This window comes from Rhinatrema bivittatum, chromosome 4, assembly GCF_901001135.1.
Source record: "Rhinatrema bivittatum chromosome 4, aRhiBiv1.1, whole genome shotgun sequence".
Taxonomy (NCBI): domain Eukaryota; kingdom Metazoa; phylum Chordata; class Amphibia; order Gymnophiona; family Rhinatrematidae; genus Rhinatrema; species Rhinatrema bivittatum.
Genome location: NC_042618.1, coordinates 484,509,144 through 484,530,865, shown reverse-complemented (window position 1 = coordinate 484,530,865; position 21,722 = coordinate 484,509,144). Strand labels below are relative to the sequence as shown.

The following is a 21,722-nucleotide window of genomic DNA, read 5'->3' as shown; positions in this document are numbered from 1 at the left end:
TTATTGAGGGATCTAAAGGTTACTTATGACTTCTGTAGCTCGGATCACCTCTTTGTACTGTGGAGTTGTCCAAAGAAGGGAAGTAAGGCGTCTAAGGCTACAATTGGGCGGGGGCTGAAGGAAGCGATTGCGTCGACCTACATTTGCTGCCGGGGGTTTAGGGACGCACTTGTCGCATTCTCAGATAACTTCCTGCACTGAGTCACATCAGGTGTCTCTGAATGAAATTTTCAGGGCAGATACTGGGAAGTTGTCGCACACTTTTGCTAGGCATTATCGCTTGGATGTCGGGGCTCCAGCTTCCATGTGCTATGAGTGGAAATCTCCAGATCCCACCTGAGTGAAGGGGAGCTTAGGTACATCCCAGGTGTCTGGCCTGATCCGGGTACGTACAGGGAAAGGAAAATTGGTTCTTACCTGCTAATTTTCGTTCCTGTAGTACCACAGATCAGTTCAGAGTCCCACCCATTTACTGGGGGGAGAGTCCGCTGCTTGTATGGTAGCTTTTGTATATAGTGCGGAATTGGAGGTTTACAATGCTGATCACTTATGTTAAATTTGGGAAATGAGTTTCCATTGTCTTTTTGGGCAACTTCACCTTCTTCTGGCTTATTAAGGGGAGGGAGTTTGCTTAGAAATTTATGGTTGCTGTCATCTTGGCGGGTACAGGTCAATACTGAGGGAGTGCAGGTGGCACACTGGGTTATGTACAGCATTAGTGAAACTTTCTCTGTCTCCACCTGCTGACAGGGAGGCAAAATCCAAGCTTCTGGACTGATCTGTGGTGCTACAGGAAGGAAAATTAGTAGGCTAGAGCCAATTTTCCTCTGCTGCTGCTGCCCATGCTGTGTGTTCGTGGTAGAGGGTGTGTATTGGTGGGTGGGGGGCTATGCTTGTATTCTTGCTGCCCATGAAATATCCATTCTGTGGCAGGGCTCAGTGTGTGTGAGTGGTAAGCTTGCCCCAGGAATCTGGTATCTGTTTTCAGCCCTGCTCCCTTGAGTAGACTTGTCTTTTATAGAAGTAGTAATTATCACTGTGAGCGCATTCTGGGGCTGGTGGGATATCTCGTGTTTGGGAATCTTAGCTAATCGAGACGTTAAGTGCAACTCTAGGTGCCAACTCTTCCTTTTAATGACACTAACGTTGTCCTCAAAGCTATTCCCAGTCCATTCTTCCTTTTTATGATTTGTTTGGCAGAGAGGATGAGGACGGTAATGGGAATGATGAAGGTGGAAGCAGTGAAGTGGTGGAGGATGAGACCTACACTGCGGATGAGATAGCAGCTTCCTCAGAGGAAGAGTCTGCACGGCCGCACTCCCATGAACTGGCAGAATACGACTTGGAGAACTATGATGAAGAGGATGGAACGGGTGCAGTGAATTTCTCTCTGTATTGAAGAAGTCTTTTGTAGGTTGTGAACCAGCAAATCAGATGCTGTATCGCATGAGCTTCCGTGACACACAAGTTGCACAGTCAGAGCAGTATCACAGTTTATCAGTGTTGGGGGTGGGGGAATACCCCTTTCATCTGTGGGCATGTAAAGAAGGTCCCCACGTGTCCGTGCCGTGCCACTCTCCCTGGGTGTGGGGTAGGGGGTCCTTGGCATTGTATGAGGCTGGGAACCTGTGTCTGGATTTAGGGCCTGAGGCCTGGTGCGTGGCAGCAGCTGTGTCAGAGCCAAGCGATTTGGGAAACCACTGAGGTAGCTGAAAGTGAAGGCTTGAGCTGGGAGGACAGAAGATAAAATGGGCTGCGCCCTGAGGCAGAGGGACTGGGTCCTGGATGCAGCCTCCAGGAACCTCTTTCCCAGCCTCTGTCTCTGCTCTTCCTCCTGCGGCCTTCACCTCCCTGTTCTTCTGTTACAGATGCTGTAAGTCTTGGCGACAGTTTGGCAGGTCTCGCTGTATATGGGAGCAATGAACATGATCCGTATGTCACCCTGAAAGATACAGTACGTACAGAAATTCCTCTCTTCTACTAACACTGAACACAGAGAGAACATTATTAGGAATGTAGATAGCTGGGTGGGGCTGGTGGGTGTGAGGATCGCCTGGTAACTTGCCTACCTGGTGCGAAGGTGGCGGACCTCACGCGTCACCTAGATAGGATTATAGACAGTGCTGGGGAGGAGCCGGCTGTCGTGGTACACGTGGGCACCAACGACATAGGAAAATGTGGGAGGGAGGTTCTGGAAGCCAAATTTAGGCTCTTAGGTAGAAAGCTTAAATCCAGAACCTCCAGGGTAGCTTTCTCTGAAATGCTCCCTGTTCCACGCGCAGGTCACCAGAGGCAGGCAGAGCTCCGGAGTCTCAATGCATGGATGAGGTGATGGTGCAAGGAAGAGGGATTCAGTTTTGTTAGGAACTGGGGAAACGTTTGGGGAAGGGGGAGTCTCTTCCGAAGGGATGGGCTCCACCTTAACCAGGGTGGAACCAGACTGCTGGCGCTAACCTTTAAAAAGGAGACAGAGCAGCTTTTAAACTAGAACAAAGGGGAAAGCCGACAGTCGCTCAGCAGCGCATGGTTCGGAGAGAGGTATCTTCCCCATTACCCCTGCATTTCTTTTACAATCCATATCTGTCAGGTTACATTTCCCACGTTTGTACGTCCTGCGTAAGCTGCGTGCGGGTCCTCTGTAGGCTCCTCCAGCAGGAATGGAAGCTGCTCCTCTCTTCCCCATTACCCTGCATTTCTTTTACCCATAGCAAGTGGCTGTGCCACACCTTTCCTTAGCAGATCTTAGCTTGCTCTGGCACTTGCTGAAACCCCTCTCTGCTACTGCAACCCTAATCCCCGTCTGCCTCCACCTTTACGGCTTGTGCTTCTGCTATTTTGTTGCCCAGGCTATGAGCATTTGTATAAGATTTCCATCTGTTGCTTCCTGACTTGTGTATTTTCCTGCACACATCTTAGTAGACGAGTGCATTCAGTTCTTCCATGGTTTCCTCCACTGCCTCCCTTTGCTTTTTAGGGGTGACATCCCATGGGCTTCCATCTACCATACCCCTCCTAGTTTGTGATATGAAAGTTCTTTAAAAATACAAGAACACAAGTACCAAATGGGGCAATCCTATTCTGGGCCCTGGGGTGGTATATTGCATGCAGCAGCCATTGCCCAGTTACCGCAGAGTACCTGCTGCTTAACATTGCCCAGTTACAGAGAAAGGATGATATCTTTCTGGCTCTTTTGACATGTTTTTCATCTTCTAGGATCAATATGAACATGAAGAGTTTTTCCTTAAACCCAATGATAACCTGGTGGTTTGTGGAAGGGCTGAAAAGGACCATTGCAGTTTGGAGGTGCATGGTGAGTTGTGTGGCAAGGCACATGGCATATCAAGAGTTCGGGAAGCTGTCATGAGTGTGCCCGTGACCCGCAGACATGGAGAGGGATTGGGAAGACGCTATGAGTGTGCCCGTGTCCCGCAGACATGGAGAGGGATTGGGAAGACGCTATGAGTGCCCGTGTCCCGCAGGCATGGAGAGGGATTGGGAAGACGCTATGAGTGTGCCCGTGTCCCGCAGGCATGGAGAGAGGGATTGGGAAGACGCTATGAGTGTGCCCGTGTCCCGCAGGCATGGAGAGGGATTGGGAAGACGCAGTGAGTGTGCCCGTGTCCCGCAGGCATGGAGAGGGATTGGGAAGACGCTGTGAGTGTGCCCGTGTCCCGCAGGCATGGAGAGGGATTGGGAAGACGCAGTGAGTGTGCCCGTGTCCCGCAGGCATGGAGAGGGATTGGGAAGACGCTGTGAGTGTGCCCGTGTCCCGCAGGCATGGAGAGGGATTGGGAAGACGCAGTGAGTGTGCCCGTGTCCCGCAGGCATGGAGAGGGATTGGGAAGACGCTGTGAGTGTGCCCGTGTCCCGCAGGCATGGAGAGGGATTGGGAAGACGCAGTGAGTGTGCCCGTGTCCCGCAGGCATGGAGAGGGATTGGGAAGACGCTGTGAGTGTGCCCGTGTCCCGCAGGCATGGAGAGGGATTGGGAAGACGCTGTGAGTGTGCCCGTGTCCCGCAGGCATGGAGAGGGATTGGGAAGACGCTGTGAGTGTGCCCGTGTCCCGCAGGCATGGAGAGGGATTGGGAAGACGCTGTGAGTGTGCCCGTGTCCCGCAGGCATGGAGAGGGATTGGGAAGACGCTGTGAGTGTGCCCGTGTCCCGCAGGCATGGAGAGGGATTGGGAAGACGCTGTGAGTGTGCCCGTGTCCCGCAGGCATGGAGAGGGATTGGGAAGACGCTGTGAGTGTGCCCGTGTCCCGCAGGCATGGAGAGGGATTGGGAAGGCGCTGTGAGTGTGCCCGTGTCCCGCAGGCATGGAGAGAGATTGGGAAGACGCTGTGAGTGTGCCCGTGTCCCGCAGGCATGGAGAGGGATTGGGAAGACGCAGTGAGTGTGCCCGTGTCCCGCAGGCATGGAGAGGGATTGGGAAGACGCTGTGAGTGTGCCCGTGTCCCGCAGGCATGGAGAGGGATTGGGAAGACGCTATGAGTGTGCCCGTGTCCCGCAGGCATGGAGACGGATTGGGAAGACGCTATGAGTGTGCCCGTGTCCCGCAGGCATGGAGAGGGGTTGGGAAGACGCTAGGAGTGTGCCCGTGTCCCGCAGGCATGGAGAGAGGGATTGGGAAGACGCTAGGAGTGTGCCCGTGTCCCGCAGGCATGGAGAGAGGGATTGGGAAGACGCTAGGAGTGTGCCCGTGTCCCGCAGGCATGGAGAGAGGGATTGGGAAGACGCTATGAGTGTGCCCGTGTCCCGCAGGCATGGAGAGGGATTGGGAAGACGCTAGGAGTGTGCCCGTGTCCCGCAGGCATGGAGAGAGGGATTGGGAAGACGCTATGAGTGTGCCCGTGTCCCGCAGGCATGGAGAGAGGGATTGGGAAGACGCTATGAGTGTGCCCGTGTCCCGCAGGCATGGAGAGGGATTGGGAAGACGCAGTGAGTGTGCCCGTGTCCCGCAGGCATGGAGAGGGATTGGGAAGACGCTAGGAGTGTGCCCGTGTCCCGCAGGCATGGAGAGGGATTGGGAAGACGCTATGAGTGTGCCCGTGTCCCGCAGGCATGGAGAGGGATTGGGAAGACGCTATGTGTGCCCGTGTCCCGCAGGCATGGAGAGGGATTGGGATGCAGTTTTCCTTTCTCTTGACCTCACTGGCTCCTAAGCCTGGTGCCAGGTATTAAATTGTATTCACCGGGGCTGACTTATATCTGTGATTTTGTCCAGTCCTGCTATTGTTTGACTGCACATGCATCTTTCATAAGTGGGGAGGGTTTGCTACTGTTGTGTGATTGTGCATGCCCCCTCCACAGCCATAAGAAGAACATAAGAACATGCTATATTGGGTCAGACCAAGGTCCATCAAGCCCAGCATCCTGTTTCCAACAGTGGCCAATCCAGGCCATAAGAACCTGGCAAGTACCCAAAAACTAAGTCTATTCCATGTAACCATTGCTAATGGCAGTGGCTATTCTCTAAGTGAACTTAATAGCAGGTAATGGACTTCTCCTCCAAGAACTTATCCAATCCTTTTTTAAACACAGCTATACTAACTGCACTAACCACATCCTCTGGCAACAAATTCCAGAGTTTAATTGTGCGTTGAGTAAAAAAGAACTTTCTCCGATCAGTTTTAAATGTGCCCCATGCTAACTTCATGGAGTGCCCCCTAGTCTTTCTACTATCCGAAAGAGTAAATAACCGATTCACATCTACCCGTTCTAGACCTATCATGATCTTAAAGACCTCTCATATTCCCCCTCAGTTGTCTCTTCTCCAAGCTGAAAAGTCCTAACCTCTTTAGTCTTTCCTCATAGGGGAGTTGTTCCATTCCCCTTATTATTTTGGTTGCCCTTCTCTGTACCTTCTCCATCGCAATTATATCTTTTTTGAGATGCGGCGACCAGAATTGTACACAGTATTCAAGGTGTGGTCTCACCATGGAGCGATATAGAGGCATTATGACATTTTCCGTTTTATTAACCATTCCCTTTCTAATAATTCCCAACATTCTGTTTGCTTTTTTGACTGCCACAACACACTGAACCGACGATTTCAATGTGTTATCCACTATGACGCCTAGATCTCTTTCTTGGGTAGTAGCACCTAATATGGAACCTAACATTGTGTAACTATAGTATGGGTTATTTTTCCCTATATGCATCACCTTGCACTTATCCACATTACATTTAATCTGCCATTTCGATGTCCAATTTTCCAGTCTCACAAGGTCTTCCTGCAATTTATCACAATCTGCTTGTGATTTAACTACTCTGAACAATTTTGTATCATCTGCAAATTTGATTACCTCACTCGTCGTATTTCTTTCCAGATCATTTATAAATATATTGAAAAGTAAGGGTCCCAATATAGATCCCTGAAGCACTCCACTGCCTACTCCCTTCCACTGAGAAAATCCTATTGACCACTGTTGGAGACAGGATACTGGGCTTAGTGGACCCTTGGTCTGACCCAGTGTGGCATATCTTATATTTTTATATTCATATCTCAGGTTTAAAGATCCTGAATGTTGCTAAGGAGAATATAGTTGTGTCCACTATTCTCTCCGAGGGGATCATTATGATTAACTACTGGAACTTGAGCCATCACAGTCCTTTCTGCTGCAGTAAGCAGACGTGGTCTCTGCAGATAAACAGGAAGAAACAAAATTTTCTCCTGTGGGTGAGAATTCCACTGCCATGTTCCAGTATCTCTCATAGAACAGGAATTGGCTGCTCCTTGGCTCAGGATAAGGCAGAGCCATGGACAAATTATACCCTCTCCTGGAGGAGTCCTTAGATCTGCTTAAGATACTAAAAGCGGATGCCTCGGTGACGGCAGTCACGAAGAGGACCACTATTCCAGTGACTGGTGAAGCCGTCCTGAGAGATCTGCAGGACAGCAAGCTCAAGGTATATTTGAAGAGAGTCTTCGAGGTGTCTGCCTTGGGCATCAGGGATGCTGTTTGAAGTTCCCTCATGCAAAGAGCAGGACTCCGATGGGTCCAACAACTACTCAGTGCTCAGGAACGTCCTCCGGAGGAAGCACTGCAGGCAGAAATGCTGGAAGCCGTTATAGCTTATGGCACGGACGTGCTATATGATCTGCTCCGGGTCGTGGCCAGATCTGTGGTCTCAGCTAGACTGCTCCCTTGGCTCAGAAACTGGTCGGCGGATTCCTCCTCTAAGGCTCAGCTGGGTTCACTTCCCTTCAAGGGTAAGTTACTATTTGGAGAAGAGCTGGACCAGATCATCAAATTGCTAGGAGAGAATAAGGTGCATAAATTGCCGGAAGATCGTCCTTGGTCCTCCAGAACCTTCAAACTTACGCGGACCCGGTTCAGAGGCCAACAGCATTTTCGTCAGACTAGACTATTGCCTCACAGGACTCCCTCTTCGAGGTCGCAATCCTGGTCTCATTCCTTTCGAGGCCGGAGACCAGCTCGGGGCTCCTCTACGCAAGGAGCTTCTGCTAAATCTACCCAATGAAACGTTTCCGGCCCACTCTTTGGTTCCCAGGCTAGGAGGATGTCTTTCCCTCTTCTACGAGGAGCGTGTCAAAATCACCTCAGACCGGTGGGTCTTGGATATTCTACAGCACGGTTACGCTTTAGAATTTGCTCGACCTCTCAGACAGGTTTGTCTTCTCCCCATGCGGACTAAGGAAACAATGCGCAGTGCGACAGATGCTGGATCGGCTCCTAGATTTGGGTGCCATTCTCCCGGTGCCGGTACCGGAACAAGGGTTCGGCCATTATTCCGTCTACTTCATAGTCCCCAAGAAGGAAGGCTCCTTCTTGACCAATCCTGGATCTCAAAATGGTCAACAGGGCTCTCAAGATACCACACTTCAGGATGGAAACTCTGCTCTGTGATTGCTGCGGTGCACTGGGGAGAGTTCCTCGTGTCCTTGGACTTGACTGAGGCTTATCTTCATATCCCCATCCTGAAGGAGCATCAGCGCTTCCTTCGCTTCAAGATTTTGGGGCAGCAGTTCCAGGCCCTGCCATTCGGCCTGGCGACCGCTCCTTGCACCCTCACCAAGGTAATAGTAGTGGTGGCGGTGACCCTACGGAGGGAAGGAATTCTGGTCCTATTTGAACGACTGGCTCATCCGGGCAAAGGCCAGGGATTTGTGCCAGCACTTGGTGGACAGAGTATTACTCCTTCTCCAATCGCTCGGCCGGATCGTCAATTTTGCCAAGAGCAGCCTCACTCCATCGCAGTCACTTGACTTTCTGGGAGCTCATTTTGACACCAAAGTGGGCCAGTCTCTCCTCACTCAGGTTCGGCGTTTTCGGGACCTCAGACTTCCCACAGCTTGGGACTATCTCCAGGTGCTGGGCTCCATGACCTCCACTATAGATGTAGTGCCTTGGGCATTTGCCCACATGTGTCCATTGCAGAGAGCATTACTCTCCCACTGGAAGCCGGTGTCTCGGGAATTTCAAGCTCTTCTGCCAATACCACCCCTATCCAAGGACTGCCTGGCCTGGTGGCTCAACCTAGATCACTTGCTACGAGGGGTGGACCTGGAGGTTCCGCAGTAGGTAATCATTACGACAGACGCCAGCCTCGCCGGCTGGGGGGCAATGTGTGGCCGCCAGTTGACACAGGGGCAATGGACACCAGTTTAGGCAGCGTAGCCCATCAACCGTCTTGAGACAAGAGTGGTTCGTTTGGCACTGAAGTGCTTTCTTCCCCTAGTCCAAGGCCGAGCAGTCCGAATCCTCTCCGACCACGCTATGACAGTGGCGTACATCAATCGTCGGGGAGGGACATGAAGTCTCCATGTTGCTCGGGAGACAAACAAGCTAATGCCGTGGGTGGAATTCCACTTGTCTCATCTGGCGGCGTCTCACATTGCATGGGTGGACGATGTTCAAGCGGATTTCTTAAGTCGCCAGCGCTTAGACCCTGGAGAGTGGGAACTGTCTCAAGAGGCAGTATAACTACTCGTCACGTGATGGGGACCTCCCCATCTGGATTTGATGGCCACGCAAAGAAACGCGAAGGCTCCTCGCTTCTTCAGTCGCTGAAAGAAATGTGGCGCCAAGGGAGTTGATGCCCTAGTCCTCCCGTGGCCACGGGACATCCTACTCTGTGTTCCTGCCATGGCCTCTGGTGGGAAGGGTGCTCCGAAGAATAAAGAGTCACGGAGTCCGTGATTCTAGTGGCTCCGGAGTGGCCTCGACGGCCGTGGTTTGCAGATTTAGTCAACCTAGCGGTGGATGGCCTGCTTCGTCTGTGGCATCTGCTGAATCTCCTACGGCAGGGGCCAGTATTTTTTGACCAGGTAGATCGCTTCTGTCTAGCGGCTTGGCTTTTGAATGGTGCCGGTTGAGGAGACAGGGATATTCAGAGGTGGTTATCTCCACTCTTCTCAAGGTTAGGAAGACCTCCACCTCCATGTCCTATGTCCGGGTTTGGAAAGTCTTTGAGCCTTGGTGCTGGTCCACTCAGCTCTCTACACGTCATGCGACCATAGCTCAGATTTTGTCGTTCTTACAGCGAGGGCTGGAGATGGGATTAGCCTACAATTCCCTTAGAGTGCAGGTTGCAGCCCTGGGTGCTCTTGTTCATCATCTGGATGGATCTACCCTTTCCGCACACCCAGACATGGTCCAGTTATTGAGGGGAGTAAAGCCTCCGATCCGCAATTTATGCCCCTCGTGGAGCTTGAATTTGGACCTTTAAATTGTTGTCTGGCCACCTTTTGAACCTCTGAAAAGAGCTACCCTCAAGGACCTCACTCTCAAGACAGTATTCCTCGTGTCTATCTGTTCCGCTCAAAAATTCTTGGAGCTTCAAGCCTTGTAATGTAGAGAGCCTTACCTACGCTTCACGGATTCGGGAGTGTCCTCGTGTACCGTACCATCATTTCTACCGAAGGTGGTCTCATCCTTTCATTTGAATCAGTCGGTGGAACTGCCGTCCTTCCAGGACGAGGATTCCAGAGAGCTTAGACGCCTCGATGTCAAGCTCGTCCTCCTTTGCTATCTGGAGGGTACCAATGATTTCTGTTTATCAGATCACCACTTTGTCCTCTGGAGTGGTCCCAGGAAGGGAAACAAGGCTTCTAAAACCACCAATGCCCGCTGGCTAAAGGAAGCAATTTCTACGGCGTATGTTGGCGCTGGGCATCCACCACCAGACGGTATAAAGGCTCATTCTCTCCGAGCTCAAGCAGCCTCCTGAGCAGAAAGCTGAGCGATCTCTCTGCAGGAGATTTGCAGAGCGGCTACCTGGAAGTTGTTGCACACATTTGCGCGTCACTATTGCTTGAATCTTCAGCCAATCGAGGGCTCCTTTGGGGCTCGGGTCATTCGAGCTGGGTTTTCAGTGGCCCCCACCCTACTTAGGGAAGCTTTGGTACATCCCATGGTCTGGACTGATCCTGGTTCGTACAGGGAAAAGAAAATTATTCCTTACCTGCTAATTTTCATTCCTCTAGTCCCATGGATCAGTCCAGATGCCCACCCTAAGGATTGTTGGGGGTTCTTTGGGATAATCTGTCAGCTCGACTGTGTAATTAATTATTTCAGGACCGGTTTGGGACTGATTAAGAGACGAGGTTGCAAGTTTTGCTTAAACATGTTTACAATTGATATTCAGTTTTGTATTGATCCATCCAAGGTATTTTCTCTATTGCTTGGATATTCTTAATACTGAAGGTTTACAGAGGATGCACCAGTCACGAGGGACCGCCCTCTCAGTTTTTGCTCTGACTCCATCTGCTGGAAGGGGGGGAACAACCCACGGTCTGGACTGATCCATGGTACTACAGGAACGAAAATTAGCAGGTAAGGAATAATTTTCTTTTCTGTTTTCATTGCATGTTGAAGGTGCAATGTTTATCTTAAGCAGGTGAGTGCTTACAGAGTGGGGAGCAGTGTTCCACTTCCAGGATGTTTTTCCTTTTGGAAACATGCTAGCTAAATAAGTACAAGAAGAAGAAAAAAAGAGCGAGAGAGAATTTGTTTTCAGTGGTTGTGCTGGAATTAACGCTGCCCAAATTAGCATGGCAGTCTGAGGTCAGCAAGGATGCATATAAAGGGCGATGCTTATGGTTTCCATCTGCTGGTAGGTGGACACAAGCTATTCTTTTTGGATTGGTTTGACTGGTGTTCAAGGAAAGGAAATTATCAGGTAAGAGCTAATTTCACCTACCACATAAATCACTTTGGAAAATTGTCTCGCAGTACTTAATGTTAATATGCTTCCTGTTATCCCTTTTTGCTCAATTGTTAAAAATCCTGCATTTTGAGCTTTTGTAAACCGTTATGATGGCTTTACCGAATGATGGTATATAAAACTCACTAAATAAATAAATGTTAAGGGGTTTGACAAGCATGTTTATATGTGTATGAAGTTTGTGCTTTCCTGGAATGGAGTAAGACATTTACTTGTCTCCTTTCAGTTTATAATCACGAAGAGGACTCATTTTACGTGCATCATGATATCCTCTTGCCTGCATATCCCCTGTGTGTGGAGTGGCTGAACTTTGACCCTAATCCAGAAGAAGTCTCAGGTAGCCATGCTAAGGAAAGCGGTCATGCGGAGTGACTGGTGAGGCAGGCGAAGGCTCTCTAGAAGAGGGTTGGGTGGCCCTGTGAAGGGTAGTGCTTCGGGATTGGGAGTGATGGGATCCAGACTGTAATTATGAGCAGCAGAAGGCAGTAGGAACGCAAGAATATAGCTGAATTGATGCTGTAATTGAAAGATGCAAAGAGTTGCTTTTATTTAAAGGCGAGTAGATTGCAGACATCCCACCTCAGTGTGAACCCAATAAAATGCAGCCCTTTTTATTTGGATGTAGTTTAGGCCTTTTCAATGCTATTTTAAGAAGAGTTATGTTCAGGTATAGAAGGGTATATCCTGTCCCCAGAGGGCTTACACTCTGTACCTGAGGCAATGGAGAGTGACATGACTTGCCCGAGACCACAAGGAGTGTCAGGATTTGAACTCTGGCTTCCCCGCTTCACATAAGAAGTGTCAGCGAGATTTCAACCCTGTTGCTCTAACCGCTAAGCTGCTCTGAGCATGTGTGCAAAATAACTATAGTTTAGTGGATGTAAAAACAAAAATTAAATACTGCTATATAACTGTTTTTCCCTGTACGTACCTGGATCAGTCCAGACCGTGGGTTATGTCCCCAATCCAGCAGATGGAGTCAGACCAAGCTTTGAGGGGGCGTCACCATATATACCACTACCCCCTCTGCAGGAGTTCAGTATCTTCTGACTCCAGCAGATGCGAGTAGGGTATCCTGGGGTTTCCCCCATTGGAATAGGTTTTCTCTGTGCCTTTTTACCCTGTTTAATTTCTCTTTGGCCTCTGCCTATTGTTTTTCTTTGGATCAAGTTTTGTAGTTAAAAAAAAAAAAAGTTGTCGATTTGTGGGGAGGTGTTTTTTTTTGCATCTTTGCTTACCCTCTGTGTCTTTCCTCTTATCTGGACTTCGATTTGGCCGGGGTAAGTTTGTTTTTTGGTCTGTGCCTTTCCTTTGCAGCTCCCCAACCTCCGGTGCATCGCGGATGCCGGTGGAGCCGGCCTCTCCGCGCTGATTTCTCTGCCGGCGGCCATCTTGCAGCTCCTCGGGGGCTGCTGTGGCAGGCAGGGAGGACTTCTTTGGCGGGTTGTGAGGCCAGGAGGGCCCCCCCGCGGCATTTTGGTTTTCCTCCGGCGGGTAGTGCAGGCCGACCTCGGCCCCCCCCGCGGCGCCGTCTCTCTCCCTCTCTCCCGCGGCCCCCCCGAGGCTTAATTAATTAATTATTATTCTCTTCGCTGCCGTTTCTCCCTGCCACGCGATCCCGATGCCGCGGCCGTCTCGCTGCTCGGCCTGCGGCGAGCCGGGGTCTCGCATTTCTCGGGAGGGCATCTGCGCTCGGTGCCTTCCCGGGGGAGGTCTCCGCGCTGGGGATGCGAGCAGCGATGTGCAGTTCCCTTGCCCAGCGGGCGAGCCTCCTCTGGGTACAACAACTTCTCACGTCCCAGGCCCTGCCTCCCGAGGAGGCCGCCCCGGCGGATAGGCTGGAGGCGGCGGTGGCGTACGGGGCGGATGCCTCGTACGACCTGTTCAGGGTGCTGGCACGATCCATGGCTTCGGTTGTGGCGGCCAGATGTTTGCTGTGGCTTCGCAATTGGGCGGCGGATACGTCCTCCAAGTCGAGTCTGGGTTCCCTGCCTGTCAGGGGTAAGTTCCTCTTCGGGGAGGATTTGGATCAGATCATCAAGTCCCTGGGGGAAAATGCGGTGCATCGGCTGCCAGAGGACAGATATCGATCTTCTAGGGCGTTTTCGTCATCTCGGACCAGAGCCAGGGCACAACGCCGCTACAGGTACTACAGACCGACGGCCTCCAGATCCTCCGCCCCCAGGTCTCAGCCCTGGTTGCGCTCCTTTCGCGGGCGCCAGCCCGCGCGCCCCACCCCCGGGGCGGGTCACCCCTCTCTCAAGTCCTCGCAATGATGTCAGGCTCGCCCACTCCGCCGTCCCCAGGATTGGGGGCCGGCTGGCGTGGTTCTACCAGGAGTGGGCGCAAATTACATCAGACCAGTGGGTCTTGGACACCATAGAACGCGGCTACGCATTGGAGTTTGTCCGCGCTCCGCAGGGAAGGTTCATCTTCTCCCCCTGCGGATCGGGACCCAAGCGCAGGGCGGTGCAGCGGACGCTGGACAGGCTTCAGGAGATCGGCGCTATTGCGCCCGTGCCCTCAGGAGAGATGGGCTCGGGCCATTATTCCATTTACTTCGTGGTGCCGAAGAAGGACTGCTCCTACTGGCCCATCCTGGACTTAAAGGAGGTCAACAGGTCCCTCCGGGTGGTCCGGTTCCGCATGGAAACGCTGCGGTCGGTGATCGCGGCGGTACATCGGGGGGAGTTTCTCGCCTCCCTGGATCTGACGGAAGCCTACCTGCACATCCCCATCCGCCAGGAGCATCATCGTCTTCTCCGGTTCAAGATCCTGGACCAGCATTTCCAATTCATAGCCCTCCCGTTCGGGTTGGCGATGGCTCCGCGCACTTTCACCAAGATCATGGTGGTGGTGGCGGCTGCCCTGCGGAAGGAGGGCGTCCTAGTTCATCCTTATCTGGACGATTGGCTCGTTCGAGCAAAATCTTTCCACCACGGGCAGGCAGCGGTAGCCCGGGTGGTACAGTTCCTGCAGTCCCTGGGATGGGTGGTGAATTTCTCCAAGAGCTCCCTCGTGCCCTCGCAGCGTTTGGATTTTTTGGGGGCGACCTTCGACACCCGTCTGGGCAAGGTTTTTCTATGTCCGGACAAGGCGCACTCCTTGCGGGATCACATACGGCGGTTCTCTGCGTTACCAGATCCCATCTCCTGGGACTACCTGCAGCTCCTGGGGGTGATGGGCTCCACCATCGACATGGTCCCTTGGGCGTTTGCGCACCTCCGGCCCCTACAGAGGGCTCTCCTCTCTCGTTGGAAACCGCTCTCGCAGGACTACCAGGTGATTCTCCCGCTGCCGCAGTCGGCCAGGAACAGCCTGAGCTGGTGGATGGATCCAGCGAGTCTGGCTCGCGGCGTGTCCCTCGATCTGCCGGATTGGGTGGTGGTCACCACCGATGCCAGTCTCGTCAGCTGGGGAGCAGTGTGCGACCGCAGCGCCACGCAGGGGACATGGTCCGAGGAGGAGTCGAAGTGGTCCATCAATCGCCTGGAGACCAGAGCGTTCAGACTAGCTCAGCGACACTTCCTGCCCCTTCTTCGGAACCGGGAGGTCAGGGTCTTGTCGGACAACGCGACAACCGTGGCCTATATCAACCGACAAGGCGGCACTCGCAGCCCGCAGGTCGCGCTCGAAGCAGCGATGTTAATGCAGTGGGCAGAGCAACATCTGGTCCGCCTAGCGGCCTCGCACATCGCAGGAGTAGACAACGTCCAGGCGGATTTCCTCAGTCGCCAACTACTGGATCCCGGAGAATGGGCCCTATCCGACGAGGCGATGCAGCTGCTTGTCCATCGGTGGGGGACCCCCCACCTGGATCTGATGGCGTCCGCGCAAAACACCAAGGCTCCCCAGTTCTTCAGTCGCCGCAGGGAGCGAGGCGCGGAGGGAGTCTATACCCTAGTGCTCCCGTGGCCGTCCCACCTTCTTCTCTACGCATTCCCGCCATGGCCGCTGGTGGGCACAATACTCCGCCGTATAGAGGCTCATCAGGGGACTGTGATCTTCGTCGTGCCAGAATGGCCCAGGCGTCCCTGGTTTGCAGACCTGCTACAGCTGGTTATCGACGGACCCATCCGGCTGAGACATCTTCCCCACCTCTTGCACCAAGGTCCGGTACTTTTCGATCAGGCAGAACTCTTCTGTCTTGCGGCCTGGCTTTTGAAAGGCGCCGCCTCCAGCGCCGGGGCTACCAGGAGGCGGTAGTGTCAACGCAGTTGCGCTCACGGAAGACGTCGACGTCGGTGGCCTACGTTCGAGTCTGGAAGGTGTTCGAGTCCTGGTGTTCCAGCCAAAACACGGGACCCACCACGGCTTCTGTTCCTCAGATCCTGCAGTTTCTACAAGCGGGGGTGGACAAGGGGCTCGCCTATAATTCCCTGCGGGTTCAGGTGGCCGCCCTTGGCTCGCTCTTGCGTGACGGGGGCTCTCTGCTACAGCACCCGGACATTGTGCGTTTTCTCCGTTGCGAGATCCTTGTCCCTCCTGGAGTCTCAACCTCGTCCTTCGCTCCCTGTCGGGACCTCCGTTCGAGCCCCTGCGGAGTGCAACGCTTAAGGATCTCACCCTTAAGACAGTTTTTCTGGTGGCAATCTGTTCCGCTCGCCGCATATCGGAACTGCAGGCTCTTTCGTGTAGAGAGCCTTATCTACGTTTCTCCGACTCTGGAGTTTCCATCCGAACCGTTCCATCATTTCTCCCGAAGGTTGTGTCTGCATTTTATGTGAATCAAGCGGTGGAACTGCCGTCCTTTTCTTCGTCTGAGCCGAAGTCTCTCCGTCTCTTGGACGTCAAGCGCACTCTGCGTCTCTATCTGGAGGCTACGAATGATTTCCGGACGTCTGACCATCTCTTCGTGCTTTGGTCCGGCCCTAAGAAGGGGGCCCAGGCCTCGAAGACGACCATTGCCAGATGGCTGAAGGCTGGCATTGCAGCTTCCTATATTGGGATGGGGCGGACTCCCCCACCCGGCATTGTCGCGCACTCTACACGTTCTCAGGCGGCCTCCTGGGCGGAGGCTCGCTCGGTTTCTTCTCAGGAAATCTGTAGAGCAGCCACTTGGAAATCGTTACATACGTTCTCGAGGCACTATCGCCTACATCTCGCCTCTCCAGTCTCTGGGCATTTTGGCGAGCAGGTTCTCCGAGCAGGCCTCGCAGGACCCCACCCGATTTAGGGAAGCTTGGGTACATCCCACGGTCTGGACTGATCCAGGTACGTACAGGGAAAAGAAAATTATTACTTACCTGCTAATTTTCGTTCCTGTAGTACCATGGATCAGTCCAGACGCCCACCGCGTCTGGGTTTTCTCATCCTGCTCGGATCTTCTCTGGGTCTGTCCTTCATGACTCTTTCAGGTTCTACTGTTTTTCACAGCTCCCTACAGGTTGTCTAGCTGCGTTCAATGTTCCCTACCCGTTGGTAGGGTACTTGCAGTTGGCGTTCGTTATTATAGTTGCATGGCTTCTTGTTGCCGGTTATTTGTAAACTTGATCCAAGAAGGGGTTCTGTTTTCTACTCGGGCTTTGATATACTCGATACTGAACTCCTGCAGAGGGGGTAGTGGTATATATGGTGACGCCCCCTCAAAGCTTGGTCTGACTCCATCTGCTGGATTGGGGACATAACCCACGGTCTGGACTGATCCATGGTACTACAGGAACGAAAATTAGCAGGTAAGTAATAATTTTCTTATACTGGAGGAATATGATTTGGATGAAGAGATAGCAGGGTTGGAACAGGTAGGGGAAATAAATAGGGGGGAGGGGTTATCAACTCTTGTCCTCAAGGGCCACAGACATACCTGGTTTTCAAGGTAGCCTTGTAATATTCATTGAAAAAATAGAATTGTTTGCAATCCTAGTTGACAATTTCTGAGTTAGGGCATGCAGTGGCTTCAGCCTCTACTCGTGGCAGGAGAGAGGGATTAGGGTATGCAGTGGCTGCAGTCTCTACTCGTGGCAGGAGAGAGGGATTAGGGCATGCAGTGGCTGCAGTCTCTCCTTGTGGCAGGAGAGAGGGATTAGGGTATGCAGTGGCTGCAGTCTCTACTCGTGGCAGGAGAGAGGGATTAGGGCATGCAGTGGCTGCAGTCTCTCCTTGTGGCAGGAGAGAGGGATTAGGGCATGCAGTGGCTGCAGTCTCTCCTTGTGGCAGGAGAGAGGGATTAGGGTATGCAGTGGCTGCAGTCTCTACTCGTGGCAGGAGAGAGGGATTAGGGCATGCAGTGGCTGCAGTCTCTCCTTGTGGCAGGAGAGAGGGATTAGGGCATGCAGTGGCTGCAGTCTCTCCTCGTGGCAGGAGAGAGGGATTAGGGTGGCAGGAGAGAGGGATTACGGCATGCAGTGGCTGCAGTCTCTCCTCGTGGCAGGAGAGAGGGATTAGGGTATGCAGTGGCTGCAGTCTCTCCTCGTGGCAGGAGAGAGGAATTAGGGTGGCAGGAGAGAGGGATTAGGGCATGCAGTGGCTGCAGTCTCTCCTTGTGGCAGGAGAGAGGGATTAGGGCAATACAGTGCCTGCAGTCTCTCCTTGTGGCAGGAGAGAGGGATTAGGGCATGCAGTGGCTTTGGTTTCTCCTCATGGCAGGAGAGAGGGATTAGGGCATGCAGTGGCTGCAGTCTTTCCTCGTGGCAGGAGAGAGGAATTAGGGTGGCAGGAGAGAGGGATTAGGGCATGCAGTGGCTGCAGTCTCTCCTCGTGGCAGGAGAGAGGAATTAGGGTGGCAGGAGAGAGGGATTAGGGCATGCAGTGGCTGCAGTCTCTCCTCGTGGCAGGAAAGAGGGATTAAGGCATGCAGTGGCTTTGGTCTCCTCATGGCAGGAGAGCGGGATTAGGGTGGCAGGAGAGAGGGATTAGGGCATGCAGTGGCTGCAGTCTCTCCTCGTGGCAGGAGAGCGGGATTAGGGTGGCAGGAGAGAGGGATTAGGGCATGTAATAGCTTTGCTCTCTCCTCCTGGCAGGTAACTATGTAGCCGTTGGTAACATGACGACAGTTATTGACGTTTGGGATTTGGATTTAGTGGACTGCTTGGAGCCAGTCTTTTCTCTTGGCAACAAGAAAACCAAAAAGAAGAAGAAAAAGAAAAACAAGGTAAATTGTATTTTGTCGTTGTGGAATGCAGTCTTCATTTCATTTATTCATTTTTTGATCGCATCCTTCTGAGTAAAAGCTCAAAACAGGTTCCAATAAAACATACGATTGCAAATCTAACTCATCCAGTGTAAAGGGAAGGCCAGGTAGGACATTTCAAATCAGTGCAAAGGGGGCAGGGCTGCTCAGATTTTGCTGAGCTGGGGGAGAGTTCCTCAGAGTTTTGAGGGGGTGGGACCATGTCTGGCCCTCTTGGTGACGGGGGAGGAGGGGAGCTGGGTACCCCGGCTGTGGCGGATGGTGTCAGTAATATTTCTAGATTTCTCTGAAGTTGCCAGACTGTCACACTCCCCTGCCTCTCTCCTTCCCCAATATCTGCCCAGCTAGGGAATGGAGGGGGTGTTTGTGTGTTGTGCATTCTCTCTCACACACCTCCTTGCACTCTTGCTCTCTCTTTACTTCCTTTCCCCCTCTCATACCTTTTCCCCAACCCTTTTCCTCTCTTCTTGCAACATGTCAGATTTGTGATGTGAGCAAAACAGCCCCCAGTGGAGAACCCCAGTCCAGGGGCAGAGACTCAGACTTGGTATCTGGATTATATTGAGGATTCCCTGTATGTACCAGGATCAGTCCAGACGCCTGGGCTCATGCATCCCTGCTAGCAGGTGGAGACAGAGAGAAAAACTTGCCTGACCCTGCTACATAAACCCTAGAGCCACCTGCAGGTCCTCAGTATTTTCTCTTTCCCTGTACGTACCCGGATCAGTCCAGACGCCTGGGCTCATACATTCCTGCCAGCAGGTGGAGACAGAGAAAAACTTGCCTGACCCTGCTACATAAACCCTAGAGCCACCTGCAGTTCCTCAGTATTTTCTGTCTCTAGCAGATGGCACAGGGTGCGGGTCCTGCAGTTCTGCGGGGTTTTTGTCTTTAATGATTTCTTTTGAGCCTTCCTCCCGGGGGTTTTTGGTTTTTCCTTTGGATTCCTGGTGGGTCCTACCCCCTCCAGTAGAGGCAGACGGGCCGGGGGTTGTTCCCTTTTGTTAGCCCGTCTGTGTGTCCGTGGGGTTGTACATCTGGTTGTCCAGATCCCTCCCTCATGAGGCCACCCAGGCGGCTGCAGGCTCTCCAGGGATTTTTTCGTTCCCTTATGGCTCAGACTACCTGTTTCTTGTAGTCAGGTTTTTAGCTCTAAAAAAAAAATCCAAGGCTGTTTTTTTTTTCTGGCAGACGGCGACTTCCCCCGGTAAGATCAGCTCCGGGGTGAGGGAAGCTTTCTTTTTTCCTTTGGGGATTTTTTTCTCCTAACTTTTTCTTTTTTCCTCTTGAGGGTATTTTTATTTCCCTTCCTCAGCATGACCCGAGGTATCGCCTGTCGAGCCTGTGGCTCAGCACGATCGTGTCTAAACAGGGCCGGTCTTTGTGCTTCGTGTTCGGAGGGCTCCTCCAGTTGGGGGGGCCTTGAGGGGGTGGAAATCGTGAGTGGGCCTGGTGCTGCCGCTAGCTCTGAGGCTGCTGGGGCTGTAAAGTGTTTTTTTCCTCAGAATTTGTTTTATTACTGCACGAGGCCTTTTTTTGGCCAGCAAACGGCCTGGATGCGGAATGGACCTTAATGCTGAGCGGACTCTGGGAAGTTCGTTGCCGGGCTCGGGACCCGCTTTGGAGGTCAGGCCATCATTGCCCTCCGCTCAGAGGCTTCAGTCACCTCCGGCACCAGGGTGGTCTGTCAGAGGGGGCCTTGGTGACTCCGGTGATGCTCCCGAGGACCCGGACCCGGGGGTACCGGCAGGTCAGGGGGCACCGACGTCTGGGGATACTTTGCTGGGAGATGATCCAGGGGTCCCTAGTCTCGGGTCCGAGGATACTGAGGAGGTCCACCTGTTCCAAAGGGAGGAATTGGAGGTGTTGCTGCCCTTAGCCTTTCAGGTGTTTGGGCATTAAAATGCCCCAAAGTGACCCGGATTTGGAGGAAGAGGATCCTGCCCTGGACAGGGTAAGAGGTCCCCCGGCTTCCTTTCTGTACTATAAGGCGGCTAAGAAGTTGGTGGATGCAGAGTGGGGGATGCCTGATGCTTCGCTGAAGGTGGGGAGGACCTTGGGGAAGCTCTATCCCCCTCCAGAGGAGGTCTTGGAGAGTTTTGTCCTTCCTAAGGTCAATGCGGCAGTGTCCGCAGTGACTAAGTGGACCACCATTCCCGTGGTGGGTTCTGCGGCATTGAAAGATATGCAAGACCGCAAATTGGAGGTTCACCTCAAACGGATCTTTGAGGTCTCTGCGCTGGGTTTGCATGCGGCGATTTGCTCAAGCTTTATGCAGCGGGCTTGTCTCTGTTGGGTGCAGCAGCTGCAGGACCTGCTCCCGAAGTCGGGGGACCAAGCGGATAGTCAAGCGAATAGAGGCGTCGGTTGCGTTTGGGGCAAATGCCCTCTATGATTTAGTGCGTACGTCCTCCAGAGCTATGGCTTCGGCTGTCGCAGCCCGACGGTGGTTGTGGTTGCATAATTGGTCAGCAGACGTCTCCTCTAAGATGCAGTTAGGCTCTTTGCCTTTCAAGGGGCGTCTGTTGTTTGGGGACGACCTTGAGCATCTGATTCAGTCGCTTCGGGAGAATAAGCACCTACGGTTACGGGAGGACAGACCTAAGGCGAAGAGGTTTTTTTCAGACCCGTTCGTGTCTCCGTACCGACAGGAGATCTCGGCTGATGCGGGCTCCCTCTGCTCCTCAGAGGTAGTTTTTCCTAGGGGGTATACTTGGGGGCAGTCCTTCCAGGGGACCCATGGGCCATTTCAGGGTGCTGCAGGAGAATCTGCAGCCAGTGGCAAGTCCTTGCAATAAAGCGAGGCTGGTCCACTCTGTCATTCCTATTATAGGAGGTCGCTTGACACAGTTTTACGATGAGTGGGCCAACATCACGCAGGATCAGTGGGTTCTCAGTATAATAAGAGACGGCCTTGTGTTAGAATTTGCTCGGTCCGTTCGAGATCTGTTTCTAATTTCATCTTGCAGTCCGGGGTACAAGCGAAAGGCGGTACAGGAGACCTTAGGCCACCTCCAGGAATTGGGGGCAGTCATTCCAGGAGGGCACATTTTGGCCCATCCTCGATTTGAAGAGTGAATACTGCCCTCAAAGTTCCCCGCTTCCAGATGGAAACCTTGCGTTCGGTGATAGCAGCGGTTCACAAGGGGGAGTTCCTGGCTTCTCTGGATCTTATGGAAACCTATCTGCCATTCCGATTCACTCGGAGTCCCAGCATTTTCTTTGCTTCATGATCTTGGGACAACATTTTCAGTTCAGGGCACTTCCTGACAGGAAACAGAGAGTAGGATTAAATGGGCAATTTTCTCAGTGGAAGGGAGTGGACAGTGGAGTGCCTCAGGGATCTGTATTGGGACCCTTACTGTTCAATATATTTATAAATGATCTGGAAAGAAATACGACG

At 52.7% G+C, this 21,722-nt stretch overlaps 1 protein-coding gene across 1 annotated transcript in view; it reads left to right on the top strand.

Moving 5' to 3' along the window:
- The window catches only part of PWP1 (PWP1 homolog, endonuclein), a 129,869-nt gene that overhangs the window by 23,394 nt on the left and 84,753 nt on the right, over positions 1-21,722 (top strand). Inside the window, exons 3-7 of the mRNA XM_029597379.1 lie at positions 1,201-1,373; positions 1,869-1,954; positions 3,214-3,310; positions 11,417-11,527; positions 18,150-18,280. Of these exons, the coding sequence (XP_029453239.1) occupies positions 1,201-1,373; positions 1,869-1,954; positions 3,214-3,310; positions 11,417-11,527; positions 18,150-18,280 (598 nt within the window). The remainder of the gene's footprint in view (positions 1-1,200; positions 1,374-1,868; positions 1,955-3,213; positions 3,311-11,416; positions 11,528-18,149; positions 18,281-21,722) is intronic.